Source organism: Heterocephalus glaber, unplaced genomic scaffold (genome assembly GCF_053883595.1).
Source record: "Heterocephalus glaber isolate CG9 unplaced genomic scaffold, H.glaber_assembly_v1.0 deba00000546, whole genome shotgun sequence".
NCBI classification, from domain to species: domain Eukaryota; kingdom Metazoa; phylum Chordata; class Mammalia; order Rodentia; family Bathyergidae; genus Heterocephalus; species Heterocephalus glaber.
In genome coordinates this window covers 27,873,949-27,886,258 of record NW_028258147.1, presented here as the reverse complement: position 1 = coordinate 27,886,258, position 12,310 = coordinate 27,873,949, and the positions used below count along the sequence as shown (strand labels likewise).

General features: G+C 36.1%; 1 protein-coding gene across 19 annotated transcripts in view; it reads right to left on the bottom strand.

Moving 5' to 3' along the window:
* The window catches only part of Col28a1 (collagen type XXVIII alpha 1 chain), a 241,244-nt gene that overhangs the window by 184,689 nt on the left and 44,245 nt on the right, over positions 1–12,310 (bottom strand). For all 19 annotated transcript variants that reach the window (XR_015448746.1, XM_021242833.2, XM_021242826.2 and 16 more), the window contains 3 exons: positions 10,074–10,118; positions 7,607–7,651; positions 4,227–4,280 (listed from right to left, as the gene is read on the bottom strand). Coding sequence is in view for 18 of the 19 variants with exons in the window: in XM_021242833.2 (XP_021098492.2) it covers positions 4,227–4,280; positions 7,607–7,651; positions 10,074–10,118 (144 nt within the window). In the remaining variant the exon portion in view is untranslated. The remainder of the gene's footprint in view (positions 1–4,226; positions 4,281–7,606; positions 7,652–10,073; positions 10,119–12,310) is intronic.

The following is a 12,310-nucleotide window of genomic DNA, read 5'->3' as shown; positions in this document are numbered from 1 at the left end:
AGAAAGTGCAAGTATAAATAATACACTAGATTATTTAATGAACAAGAAACTTCTAATATCAATGGGTTCCTGTCACTGTATTATCCAAATATGTTATAAGCATGATCAGTATTCCTGACTGCTACATCCTCCTTCTGATTCCGGTATAACCTAATGGGACCTCCCATCTTTTCTTTACATCTTAAAAGCTAAACTGAGCATAAAGTAAGACCCAATCTCATGCACAAGAGGACCTGAACATAGAGCAAACAGAAAACACTTAAGGGAAAAAAACCTGCAGGGAATATTATGCACATCCTGGAAAGGAACAATGCAAGGTACAAGCAGGGAGGCAGTTCATCTATGAAGATAATTTAATATGTAATATAATATCACAGTACTTTTGTAATTGTTTAAGGATTGACATATGGGACTTCACCTTGGGAAAGGACCTCAGGGCCATCTCCTAGTGCTCTTTTGGCCCCGCCTCTGGAGCTGTAACACTAGGACACTAAGTGTCACAAGATGCTTCCCGCACATGCCACAGTGCAAGCCCTCCTCCCAGGAACACAAAGACCAGCTTCAAGAAAGCAGCTTTGTATAACATTGAAGAAAATGTCCTTAGAAATACTCTCAGAAAGACATCAACAAATGGCAAAAATGACCTAATATGGCTTTGACCCACCCTGTGTTCCACTGTTTATTTGTTCAGGATTAATTTTGGTAACTTGTTCTCTGCAAGTTGAAAGGCTATCGATATTGAGTCATTCTTTCTAGTTATTAGACACCCCTTTCACAGCCACATGTAACTGCAATCTGCTGTGTCACCACAGCCCCATGGAAGGTGGCAGTGTTGGGCACATAGGGGTTCGAGTCTACATTCTGGGACCAGGGAGCACTCTCTCTTCAGTCACACTTTCAGTTTGGTTCTAGGAATGAGGCTTCCCAGGAGCATGTGTGATTACAGTTCTGATTTCAGAGACTGGTGAGAAGTCACTCATATTGATGAATGTCACTCATGTGAAGAAGAGGCTAAGGTGACTTCTCAGCCAAAGCTTCATTCTGAGAAATGTCTGTTTTGTTGCTAAGGTAACAAAGGCATTTCAGGCAGAGTAGGAGCTACTTTACATGTGGAAAGTATTAATGACTAAAATGATTGTGAAACTGGTCCAGAAGCACATTTTTCCTTGATTTAACACACGCTATTTTTTTCTTTTGTTCTTTGGCCACCTTTTCTGAAAAACCCTTAGATGAAGAAAATCCAACCCCCAGAGCAACAGAAAGCGATTATAGTTCATGAGAGAGACTATTCATAAATTGAAAAACTTAGGCAAGCCCCATCTAGAAACTCTCATGTAATCTTTGCAAATGTTACAAGTCTAAGATTTCTATTTTAAGGTCTCATAAGAAATACAGTGTTTGAATTGCACAATTAGCATTACTGTTTTCTTATTCCCAAGTGGTTCCCTTCCTTTTCCTGAACTTTCAGATGAACATTATAATCAAGTAGAAATGCACTCTTCATCAGATTGTTATTTCCAACCAGAAGATTCTAGAAGGAGAGACAGATGCCATTTCCATACTATGCAAAAGAAATACATTTATCTCAGGTCAAATATTCAGGAAATTCGGCAATTTTTCTCAAATGAATCAATAGCAAATGGCTGTTAAGAGCAGACTTCTGGATTTGAATCCTTATCAGCTCTGTAGACTTGGACCCATTACTTCAACTCTTTCTGCCTTAGTAGCCTGATTTGTACAAAGGGGAATAAGACTAGATCATGCCTCAAAAGGTGGTATTGGCATAAAATGCGTATTTAGAACTGTACCGAATATTGAAAATATATAATAAATGTTAACTACTGTTATAAAAGTCTCAACATAAACAATTTTCTCTATGCCCGCTAGAAAATACAGAATAACTAGATTTTAGAAATGTTTTTGCATAATTTACAACAGTAGTTCCTTAAAAACATTTTTAATAAAACAATAATGGATGAAAAGAAATAAGTCACTGTCTAATATAACATTATTTCCAGACTGAGGAATGAAATAGTTTATATATTCAAAATGTACATGTACATTCTGGGAGGCAAAATAAATCATTGCCTGAGACCTGACTTTTAAGACAATATACTCATAAATACACAAAATGAAAAAATAATTAATGATCAATGTTTCATGCCTCTCTGGCTAACAAAATAATAATAAAAATCATATATAAAGTAGTAATAGTCTCAAAATAAGACTCAAGATATCACTGATTTGACATTTTTTAAATTGGCAATGAACTTTATCTATTCACTTACTGGTAAACTTTGTGATTAAAATTTAAGCAGCAGGGCCGGGGATTTAGCTCAGTGGTTTCACTGCTTGCTGCGCAGGTACCGAGTTCGATCCCCAGTATCAAAAAAAAGAAAAACTTAAGTGACAATCTTATGTCATGTATGCTTTACCACAATCAAATTTTTAATTTAAAGTTTTTTATTAAAAAATTTAAAGAGGAAGGGCCGGGGATTTAGCTCAGTGGTTCTGGCGCCTGGCTCGAAAGCGCAAGGTCCTGAGTTTGATCCCTGGTACCAAAAAAAAAAAAAAAATTTAAAGAGGTATCCTTGGGAAACTGATGAAATCCTTAAATACTTTTGGAAAAATGACTCCTTTTTTGATTATGCTATGAAAGTCAGAACACAAAGTGCTATTATGTCAGAAAACTTATTACTAACCCTCCAAAGTCACTTGACTCATTATTTACTAAGAATTAGCACATTGTTGGAAATAAAAACTAAATAAATTGAAATAAATTTAATCAAAGTGGTAAGTCCATCCAACATAAAAAGAAGTGACCATGTGCCCAGCCCACTGTCACCCCCATCAAAGGCTGTGCACCTTGCTCCTGGCCCAGCTCCTCTCCACATTCTCTGGAACCAAGGGAACCTGCCCAGGCCTCTGACTCAGGCAAGCCACATGTCATGTCAAGGCTTTAGCTCTCATTTCCAAAGTAAAAATGTTGGGCCAGTATGATCTTTAACATACTGTACTTTATGACTCAAACATTCCATTATTTTATCACTGATACCATCTCCTGCTCTGATTCCTAATTTTAAGACTAAAATTATCATCTTAGTAATAAATGAATTCCGAAAATATGCATGTACTGGCCAAACAACTTTTTTCTTGCTTCAGGGTTTTACCTATAGCCAATGAGACTTTATGAAAACCTCTACTCAGTATTCAACAGGGCCATTTCTTTCCCCCCAGAGAGAATTAATCATAGGCAAGAGCTGGAAAAGACAGCTTCCCCAGATGAAGCTTAAGCATGCTCCCACTGAGAAGCCCATTCTATTTTAATTTGCCAATTAAAAGTGGCCTGGGAAATCTCAAACTGTCATTATCTCATTAAAAATACATATGTGTCACTCCCTTTCCTCCCTCTGGAAAATTAACACTCAAGTAGCCCAATTGCTCCCTAAAACTTAAATTTAATACCACTCTTAAAAGATTGGCTTTATATAGGGTCAGTTGAGGACAGCAACTTCTGCAGTTAATAATGGCCACACGTTGCTCACAATAGCAGTCTCTGAGTCAACACTATTTATTGGATATTTACTCTGCCCGTGAAATTTACTAAGCAATGAGAAGAGTTAAAAAGATTGCTTCTAGAAAATCAATGGCGCTTCTCTTGGGAAAAGGATTCTTATAACCAGGTCTATTTTTGTTATCAAATTTCTATTTTTATTAGTACATGTTTGCTGTTCATTCTATTTGATTGTTATTCCACACTCCCTATCTGTTTTCCCTAATTGCCTGTGATGACATTACAAGCGTGCAACTGATGGTCAAAATTGCTTGATTTCTGTTGGTATGAGTTATAAATTTCATTCCCCAATAAACTGTATATTGAGATGGCATTACATGTGAGACTCAGAATGATTAGAATTGTTACTTGACACAGTTTTTCAGTTACTAGTAAGCCATAAAATGACTAAAGATCATAAGTAAGGAACAGTTACAATTCTAGATAATGGCTTATCTTTAATAATGCCCTCCTGAATAATAAATGATAAAGCTATGCCAATGACTCCCTGCATATACTTGAGCTGGACGCTGTGCATTCACCTGCAGGTTATTCATTATTTCCAAAGTTATTTCCTCAAAGAGTCCATGGATTTCTGCCTAATAAAAACATGCATTACTACAATACTAGGGGAAGGTACTCTTTCTTCTCTTTAACCAATAGATAAGATTACCTTATTGCCTTGAAATCCCTTTGGGCCTGTATCCCCTGGAGGTCCACTAATGCCCTGTTCCAAGATAAAAAAAAATTAGTTCTGTGCACAAAAGGCCAACCAATAATGAATTATCTTTAGGATTCTTATGAGTTAAAAGTCAGGCTGTACAGCTCAGGTCCATTGAGATCACATTCAAATGAGGAACTGGATGACAAAAATCTGAGTTAAATAAACAGCTTCTAAAATAGCAATTATCTACACCTGTCTTCAAGAGTTCTACCTATTCTATCTTCCAGCAAATTTAGTGTTTCTGTTCTAATATTTACATTGTTGATCCATTTCAATTTTAGCTTAGTATATGGTGAGAGATACAGATCTAGTTTTAGTCTTTGGCATTTGGAAAGCCAGGTTTACCACCAACATTCTTTTTTCCTGTGGTATGATTCTTTTAATTCTTTGGGGAAGATACCCAGCAGGGGAATATCTGGGTCAAATGGGACTTACAGTCCTAGTTCTTTGAGGTATCTCCATGCTGATTTCCACAGTGGTTGCACTAGTCTACACTCCCACCACCAGTGGAGCAGGGTTCCTCTTTGCCCACAGCCCCACCAGCATTTGTTATTGGTTGATTTCATGATAGCAGCCATTCTTTCTGGGGTGAGGTGGAATCTCAGATTTGTTTTCATTTGCATCTCTTGAATGACCAATGATGCTGACCATTTTTTCATATGTTTATTTGCTATTTCTACTTCTTTGGCTGAGAAATGTCCATTCATTTCAGGTGCACACTTTTGGATTGGGTCTTTAAATTTAGGAGGTCTGAATTTTTAAAGTTCTTTATAGATTCAAGATAGTAGAATGTCTTTGTCTGAGGAACAGCAGGTGAAGATTTTTTCCCACATTGTGGGTTGTCTCTTCACATTGTTGGTGGTTTCTCTTGCTGGGCAGAAGCTTTTTAATAAGAAGAGATCCCACTTGTTGATTGTTTGTGCTAGTTCACATGCAACTGAGGTTTTGTTCATGTCCTCAAGAGTTCTACCTAACCCCTCTTCCAGCCAGTTTAGTGTTTCTGTATTAATATTTAGATCTTTGATCCATTTTGATTTTAGTTTAGTGCATGGAGACAGATATAGGTCTAGATTTAATCTTTGGCAAGAAGAAACCCAATTTTTCCAGCACCATTATTAAAGAGGCTATCTTTCCTCCAGTGAGGGTGTTTGGCTGCATTGTCAAAGATGAGGTAGCTGAGTGTGTCTGGAGTTGTTTATACATACCAGCACCATTTATTAAAGAGGATATCTTTCTTCCAATGAAGGTGTTGGGCCCTTTTTCAAAAATAAGGTGACTGTGTTTGGAGTTGTTTCTGCGTCTTCTAGTCTATTCCATTGATTCTCTGATCTGTTTTTGTTTTTGTTTTTGTTGGTTGGTTTGTTGGTTGGTTGTTTTTTGTTTGTTTGCCATTACCATGCTGTTTTTATCATGGTATCCATGTAGTATAATTTCAAGTCAGGGATTGTGATATACCTTGGCTTACCTTTGTTGTCCAGGGTTGTTTTGCTATTCTAGGTCTCTTCTGGCTCCAAATGAATTTTAGGATTCTTTTCTCTAATTCTGTGAGATATGGTATGTATTTTGATCAGGACTGCATTCAATCTGTATAACAATTTTGGAAGTGTGTCCATTTTCACTATATTGGTTTTTTCCTATTCAAGAACAAGGGATATCTTTCCATTTTCTGATATCCTCTTCCACTGCCCTTTTCAGAGTACTGTAGTTTTCAATGTAGAGGTCTTTTACTTCCTTCATTAATTAGATTGATTCCTAAGTACTGGCAGGGCCATGGGGGGAAAGGAACCCTTCTCCACTGTTGGTAGGAGTGTAGACTGGTCCAATCACCTTGGAAATCAGTGTGGAGATTCCTCAAAGAACTAAAACTAGAGGTTGCATTTGACCCAGCTATTCCCCTTCTTGTTATCTTCCTGAAAGAATTAAAAGCGTCATACCACAGTAATATATGCACCCTCATGTTTATAGCAGGACAGTTTGTAATAGCTAAATCTTGGAAACAGCCCAAATGCCCATCAACGGATGAATGGATAAAGAAGATGTGATTTTTTTATACAATGGAGTACTACCCTGCCATAAAGAAAGATAAACTTGAGACATTTCTAGATAAACGGATGCACCTTGAAACCATACCTTACATGAAATAAACCAGACACATATGTTCAAATGTCACATGGTTTCTCTGGTGTGAGAAATCAAAAGTGTAAATAAGGACCAAAATGTATAATAGATATTGGGAAATAGGAAGAAAGTGTTCAAATGGGAAGGGGAACTAGAGAAAAAGGAAGAAAGGAAAGGAAAAGAAAATAGAAGGAAACAAAGATGTTGTAAATAAGGAGGGGAACAAGGGTTGAAGGGAGGGGAGAAAAATGGGAAAAAAAGAAGAATAGAGATATAGCATGCATAGGTATAAATTCCCTGTGAGAATATTATCATTATGTATATCTAAAATATACCAGTAAAATTAATTTTAAAAAATAAAACAATTAATGAGGTGTTTGCTTTCTAAGGTTTTCCAACCTTATTTCTGGACTGAGCTCTTTTTAAAAAGATTTTGCCTTTTAAATAATGTGTCAGGCATATAACTGAAAGTTATGGCTTCCAATGGCCCTGTCACAATCAGAGTTAGGGCCTTACTCTGACAATTCCAGGCCAAACCAAAAAGGCTGATGTTAACTAAATGCTGTCTAGGAAAAGTACAGGTAAAGTTTTCAGCAGATTCTTGAAATGCTAAAAGTCACTGTTTCCATATGTACACATGCAGTGTAAGTTTAGAAAAGAGAAGGCCCAGGCCTGGAAAACAGTGATCCAGATCATCTTCTGAAATCTTGTGCTCACTTTGGCAGCACACGTACAAATTATTTTCTGAAATCTGTGGTATATATTTAACTTCAATAAGTGCCTTAAGAATTGTTCCATATTATAGAGTAAATGTATAGTGGTAGAATATAAATATTCTAATTTAGATAAAATACACAACTCTTCCAATTGTATTACAGGTGGCAATGCAAAAATAACTACACCCACTCTTAACTATTTTAACATTCACCAACTACCTAAACTAATATTTTATCCCCTTAGCTACTTTCTAAATTGGTTTGCCTGCTGGTAGCCATCTTCAGGGAGCCTGAGTTAATCAAAACATTATGCAAGTGGTTTCCAAACCATCCTGCACATTGGAATCATCTGAGAACCTTACAGAGTAATGGTACTTGGCTCCAATTCCCAGACATTCTGTTTTAATTGGTAGAGGATATAAGCAGGCAAAAGGATTTTAAAAAGCTTTCCAAGTGGTTCTAATCCAAGCTTAGATTCGGTTTTAGCCTCCTTACCTGAAGTCCTCTGGGTCCCTTTGGTCCAGATGGCCCTGTAGCTCCCTATAGAATAAAATTAGTGGTAAGTCTCCCTCAGTAATATCTATCTCCCAACTACAGGGAGTTTAGGTGGGAGGGAAGGGAATGCATCATGGGTAATGGCCAGTGTTTCCTGTTATCCAAACATTAAAGCCAACAAACTGAAATTATCCTGATTAACAAGAGATCTCAGAGTCAAACTTTGCTTTAATAAACAAACTCAATGAAAATCCAATTTTACATGACATTTGGAGCCTTTATATTAATATTGCAACCAGAGTAAAGAAATTGCTTCATAAATTCCCTAGAAGACTATAAATTTGGCAAAATATTGTTTCCTTCCACAAGGCAATGTCACTAAATTAACAACAGTGAGTTTCTATGCTATATATATGTCATTCTTTTGTCCATCCTCAAGACATGAAACTTAGCAAAATACTGTTTAAACTCCAGACTTTTCTAACAGAAAAGATTTCATTATGCTTTGTAACTCAGAAACTCTTCCTTTTATGAGAATATAATGTAGTCCAAGTTCTCTTTTTTTCATACTTCCACTTTTTTTCAAGATAATATTCAAGTATAGGTATCCATAATAATTTATTCACTTCCCTAGTTTTTAATATTAAAGTATTTCTGGTGATTTTTATTTTAATTAATATTATAATGAATATCTTTTGTGTATTAGCCTTTGTTCAGTTTCTAAGGACAGCTTCCTAGATGATGACTGAGGCAGAGACTACAAGCACATTTATAGTTCTCTATCAGTCTACTTTGCTTCTCATGCCATACATGGAAAGAGAGAAACTTCCTCCACAAAGTTTGTCATCAGTCCTCTGAGTATGTCTTACCTGAATAGGAAAGACTGCATCTCCAGCTTAACGAATCCCCATCAAGACTGAGGATTTAATACTACTTCAGTGCCTGCTAATTTGATATGTGAAGTAATATTTTACTGCCTTAATTCCAGTCATCTGATTGCTAGTATGTTTGGATATTTTTTCTAATGTATTAGCTATTTATATTTTCTCTGCTATGTCTCTTCATACTCTGTGTATATTTTTCTTATGACTTTGTATGAGCTCTTCATATCAAGAATACTATATTTTATTGATGCTAAGACAGGCTTTTTCATATTTTTTATATCTGTGACATTCAGATATGTCTTAGAATCAATCACATCTTATATTTATAATTGGAAGTATTTTCTTTTTTGGCACAGAAAATAATGGGACATTTAATAATATCTGTCATCTTACTTAAGGAGATATATTTTTGTCAACTTCTTTTATTTCACATTTTCGCAGGAATTATTTGCATTTCATTTCTGTTCTGTATCCGTTCTTCTGTATTTCCAAGTTTCCACATCCATCTCCCATCTCCCATCATCCTCTAGGAAGTAAGTACCCATTCATTCTCATGGTCTCTTCTGCCCAGCAATAATTACCAAGCCCACATTTGACATATCTACCTTATTTAGCTCCACAGCAGTTAAAAACTTCCAGAAAGTCTCAAGGTATTTAAAGTGTTTAGTTCCATGGGCCATGTCATTATCTTTTATTCTTCCACCTCATTTTCTCTCCTTGGCTTCCGCTCATAATTATAACATAGATATTTTTAAAGTTTAGTATCTTGGTGGCCTGCCATTAATAGTTCTTAACTATGATGAAAGCTATTGATGTTGAGTCTGTACTTTTTTGGACCTCTTATCGTTATGTTTTTAGATATACTCTATATTTCTGGTCTATTACAGAACTCTTAACATACTGAATATTGTCTCCCATTTAAGTTCTCTATCTACCTATCCGTCTCAATTCATATCTTTTTTTCAGAATTGGGGATCAAAACATTTCCAGCCCTTTTTATTTTTTATTTTGTCACAAGGTCTCACTAAGTTGCCCAGTTGGGATGCCTCAGCCTCCCTCAGTACTAAGATTATAGGCATGCACCCCTGCATCTGACTTCCATATTTATATTTTAATTAAAGATAAATACCTATCCATTGTTTGTGTCTAGCTGTTTTCAAAAATTTATGCTCCCCCCTATGTCTAGTTCTGCCATAATATTTCTATTTCACTAACTCACAGGGTTCTTGCTTTTCCTTCGAAAAATGCCTGATTTCAGTGTTTAGATCTAGCAAGCAATTCTATTAGGACCCAGCTGGAGTTTAAAAATGACCATATTGTTTAAGTTATTGTTTTCACCAGAAGGTTCATTCGAACTGGCCTTAAAGGTTAAGGTGGTCTATAATAAAGGCATCTGGGGGCTCCATGAACTAGATTAGATATCTTTTTTTCTTCTTGTTTTACAGATGTGAAAATTGAGCCATTGATTCTGCAGCTCTAGAAATAAGAGTTACACAGTTCAACCAAGGAACTGCCTTGTAAGGAAACTCAGCCCCAAAGGGAAGCACAGCTGTTAGTGTTTAAAAGTAATGTTCATTCCTTACTTTGTCACCTTTTATTCCTGGTTTACCACATTCTCCTTGTTCGCCCTAAAAAATAAACACAAAACAAAATAAATAAATAAAGGGACATTTCCAGTCACTCCATACTAGGATTTTGTTTTAAGATTCCCAGCAGAATCTTATGACACAAGCACATTACACGATTTCATGCTCAGTACTGAAGTTGGGCAGGCACTGAATGCTGAAGTTTTGTTCCTGACTCATTCTTCACTTGACAGGATTGAGTCCCGGGCACCACCTAATGAGGTTTGACATTTTCAAGAGCTGGGTGAAATTAGAAGGAAAACTGAGCATCTGACACATATCAGATGGTCTTTTTGCATATGTGATCTAATTGAATCCACATTACGACCCAGTGAAGTCAGCTGAGAAAATTGGAACTCACTGTGACATCTTCCCTCGATCCTACAGCTAATTAAGTGGGAGGATTAAGATCTAAACTCAGCTGTACTATAACTCAGAGTCCCTAACTTTTCCCCAACACCATGCTCCAGCCTAATAAGCACCAATCCTAATCAGTTGGCTTTGTTTCCTGGAGAACTCTGGGAGAGTTTCTGAGACAAAGCTGTCATGGCTTGGGAAGGGTGCTATCGTGGGTGTGCAAGGCCCACTGTGAGAGGTCAGCATATTCCACACTCTCCATTATCACACTCTACTACGGTAACTGTCTTCCCTAGGTTATCGCTCAAAACTAACATTAGAATTATGCTTCAGAGCTTATTAGTGATATTTTACAGACATTTTTGACATTAACTGTCTGAAATAGATATTATTAACTCAATTTTACACACTGAAAATTTGTGATTCAAAAAGCTTGATGTATATATTATGGAATATTACTCAGTCTGTATAAAAAAAAACCTTATCACTGTGACAATACAGATGAACCTGGCAAACATGTTAAGTGAAATAAGCCAAATGCAGACAGACAAATACTCCATAATTTCACTTTTATGTGGACTCTCAAAAAGTTGAGCTCATAGAAGCAGAGTGAAATGGTGGTTACTATGAATAACAGACAGAGGTTTGGAGAGATCTACTTAAAGGATACAAAATTTAAGTTAGAAGCAGTAAGTTCAAGAGACCTATTGTACAACATAGTGACTATACTTAATAACAAGGTCTTGTATTCTTTCAATTCTTAGAGCTAGCTATGCCTCTGTTCAAAAGCAATCTGTTCTCTCTCTCTCTCTCTCTCCCTCCCTCCCTCCCTCTCTCTCTCTCTCCTACCACCAGGAAAAACTGAGTTTTCACTTAGTACAAGTTGAGCATTTATTTCTGAATGCAAAAGAAAACCAATCTTGAAGACTCAATTACAAAGCAATTAATTTACTAATCTTGGATGGGAACAAAATGAGTCAACCACCAAAATATAAAACAGAAAAATACCATAAATACACTCAATTATTTTGGCCACAATTCTCATTCCATTTGTCCAGACAGATTTGTTAGCTATAGGGTCCTGAGGAACAGCATTTGTTTTAGGGGCAGATTTCTATCAATGAAAATATTGTATTCTATCAATGAAATATTGTATTCTTGTTGTTTGTCTCAGCAAAGGCATTTTCTTTTTTAGTGGCTCATTAATCCCTGTGGAATGGCACAGTTACATAGTTCTAGAAAGCAAATGCTTCAGAAAGCTATGAACAAATTAGCTCTGTTCCCAGTCTCAGACTTCTGGTGCTGCTCCTCCGGGTGACATTCTGGTTTGAATGTTGAACATTTAGGGTCACTTTGCTCTGACAGCTTGTATTTTCCAAGTGAGAATTCTTCCAGTAAATCTTCAATTTTTCAGAAGGTTAAATGAATCTTTTCATATATATATATATATATATATATATATAGTTAGCTCATTTTAAAAATCAGGATGGGAAAGAAGCATCCATAATTTTCAACTGTATATAAGATAATTTTATAATCTTAAAAATTTCTTTCTCACATTAGTATTTCTTCCTTATCTCTTGATGATAGGACTTTACATTTATAGAGAAGCAATCAGTTTACAGTACATTATCATACTTATTATTCTATTTGATTTTCGAACCACTCTGTAAATTAGACAACCCCATATTAATCCAGTTCCCCATGAATGAAGAAAGCAACACTGAGTTCTCGAGACCAAGTCTGATAGATGGTGATAGAGAATCCTGGGATTTCTTACACTCCTCCCATTTGAGGCCTGATATTTCTAGTGCTTGGGATATATTTACTGGCCTGTA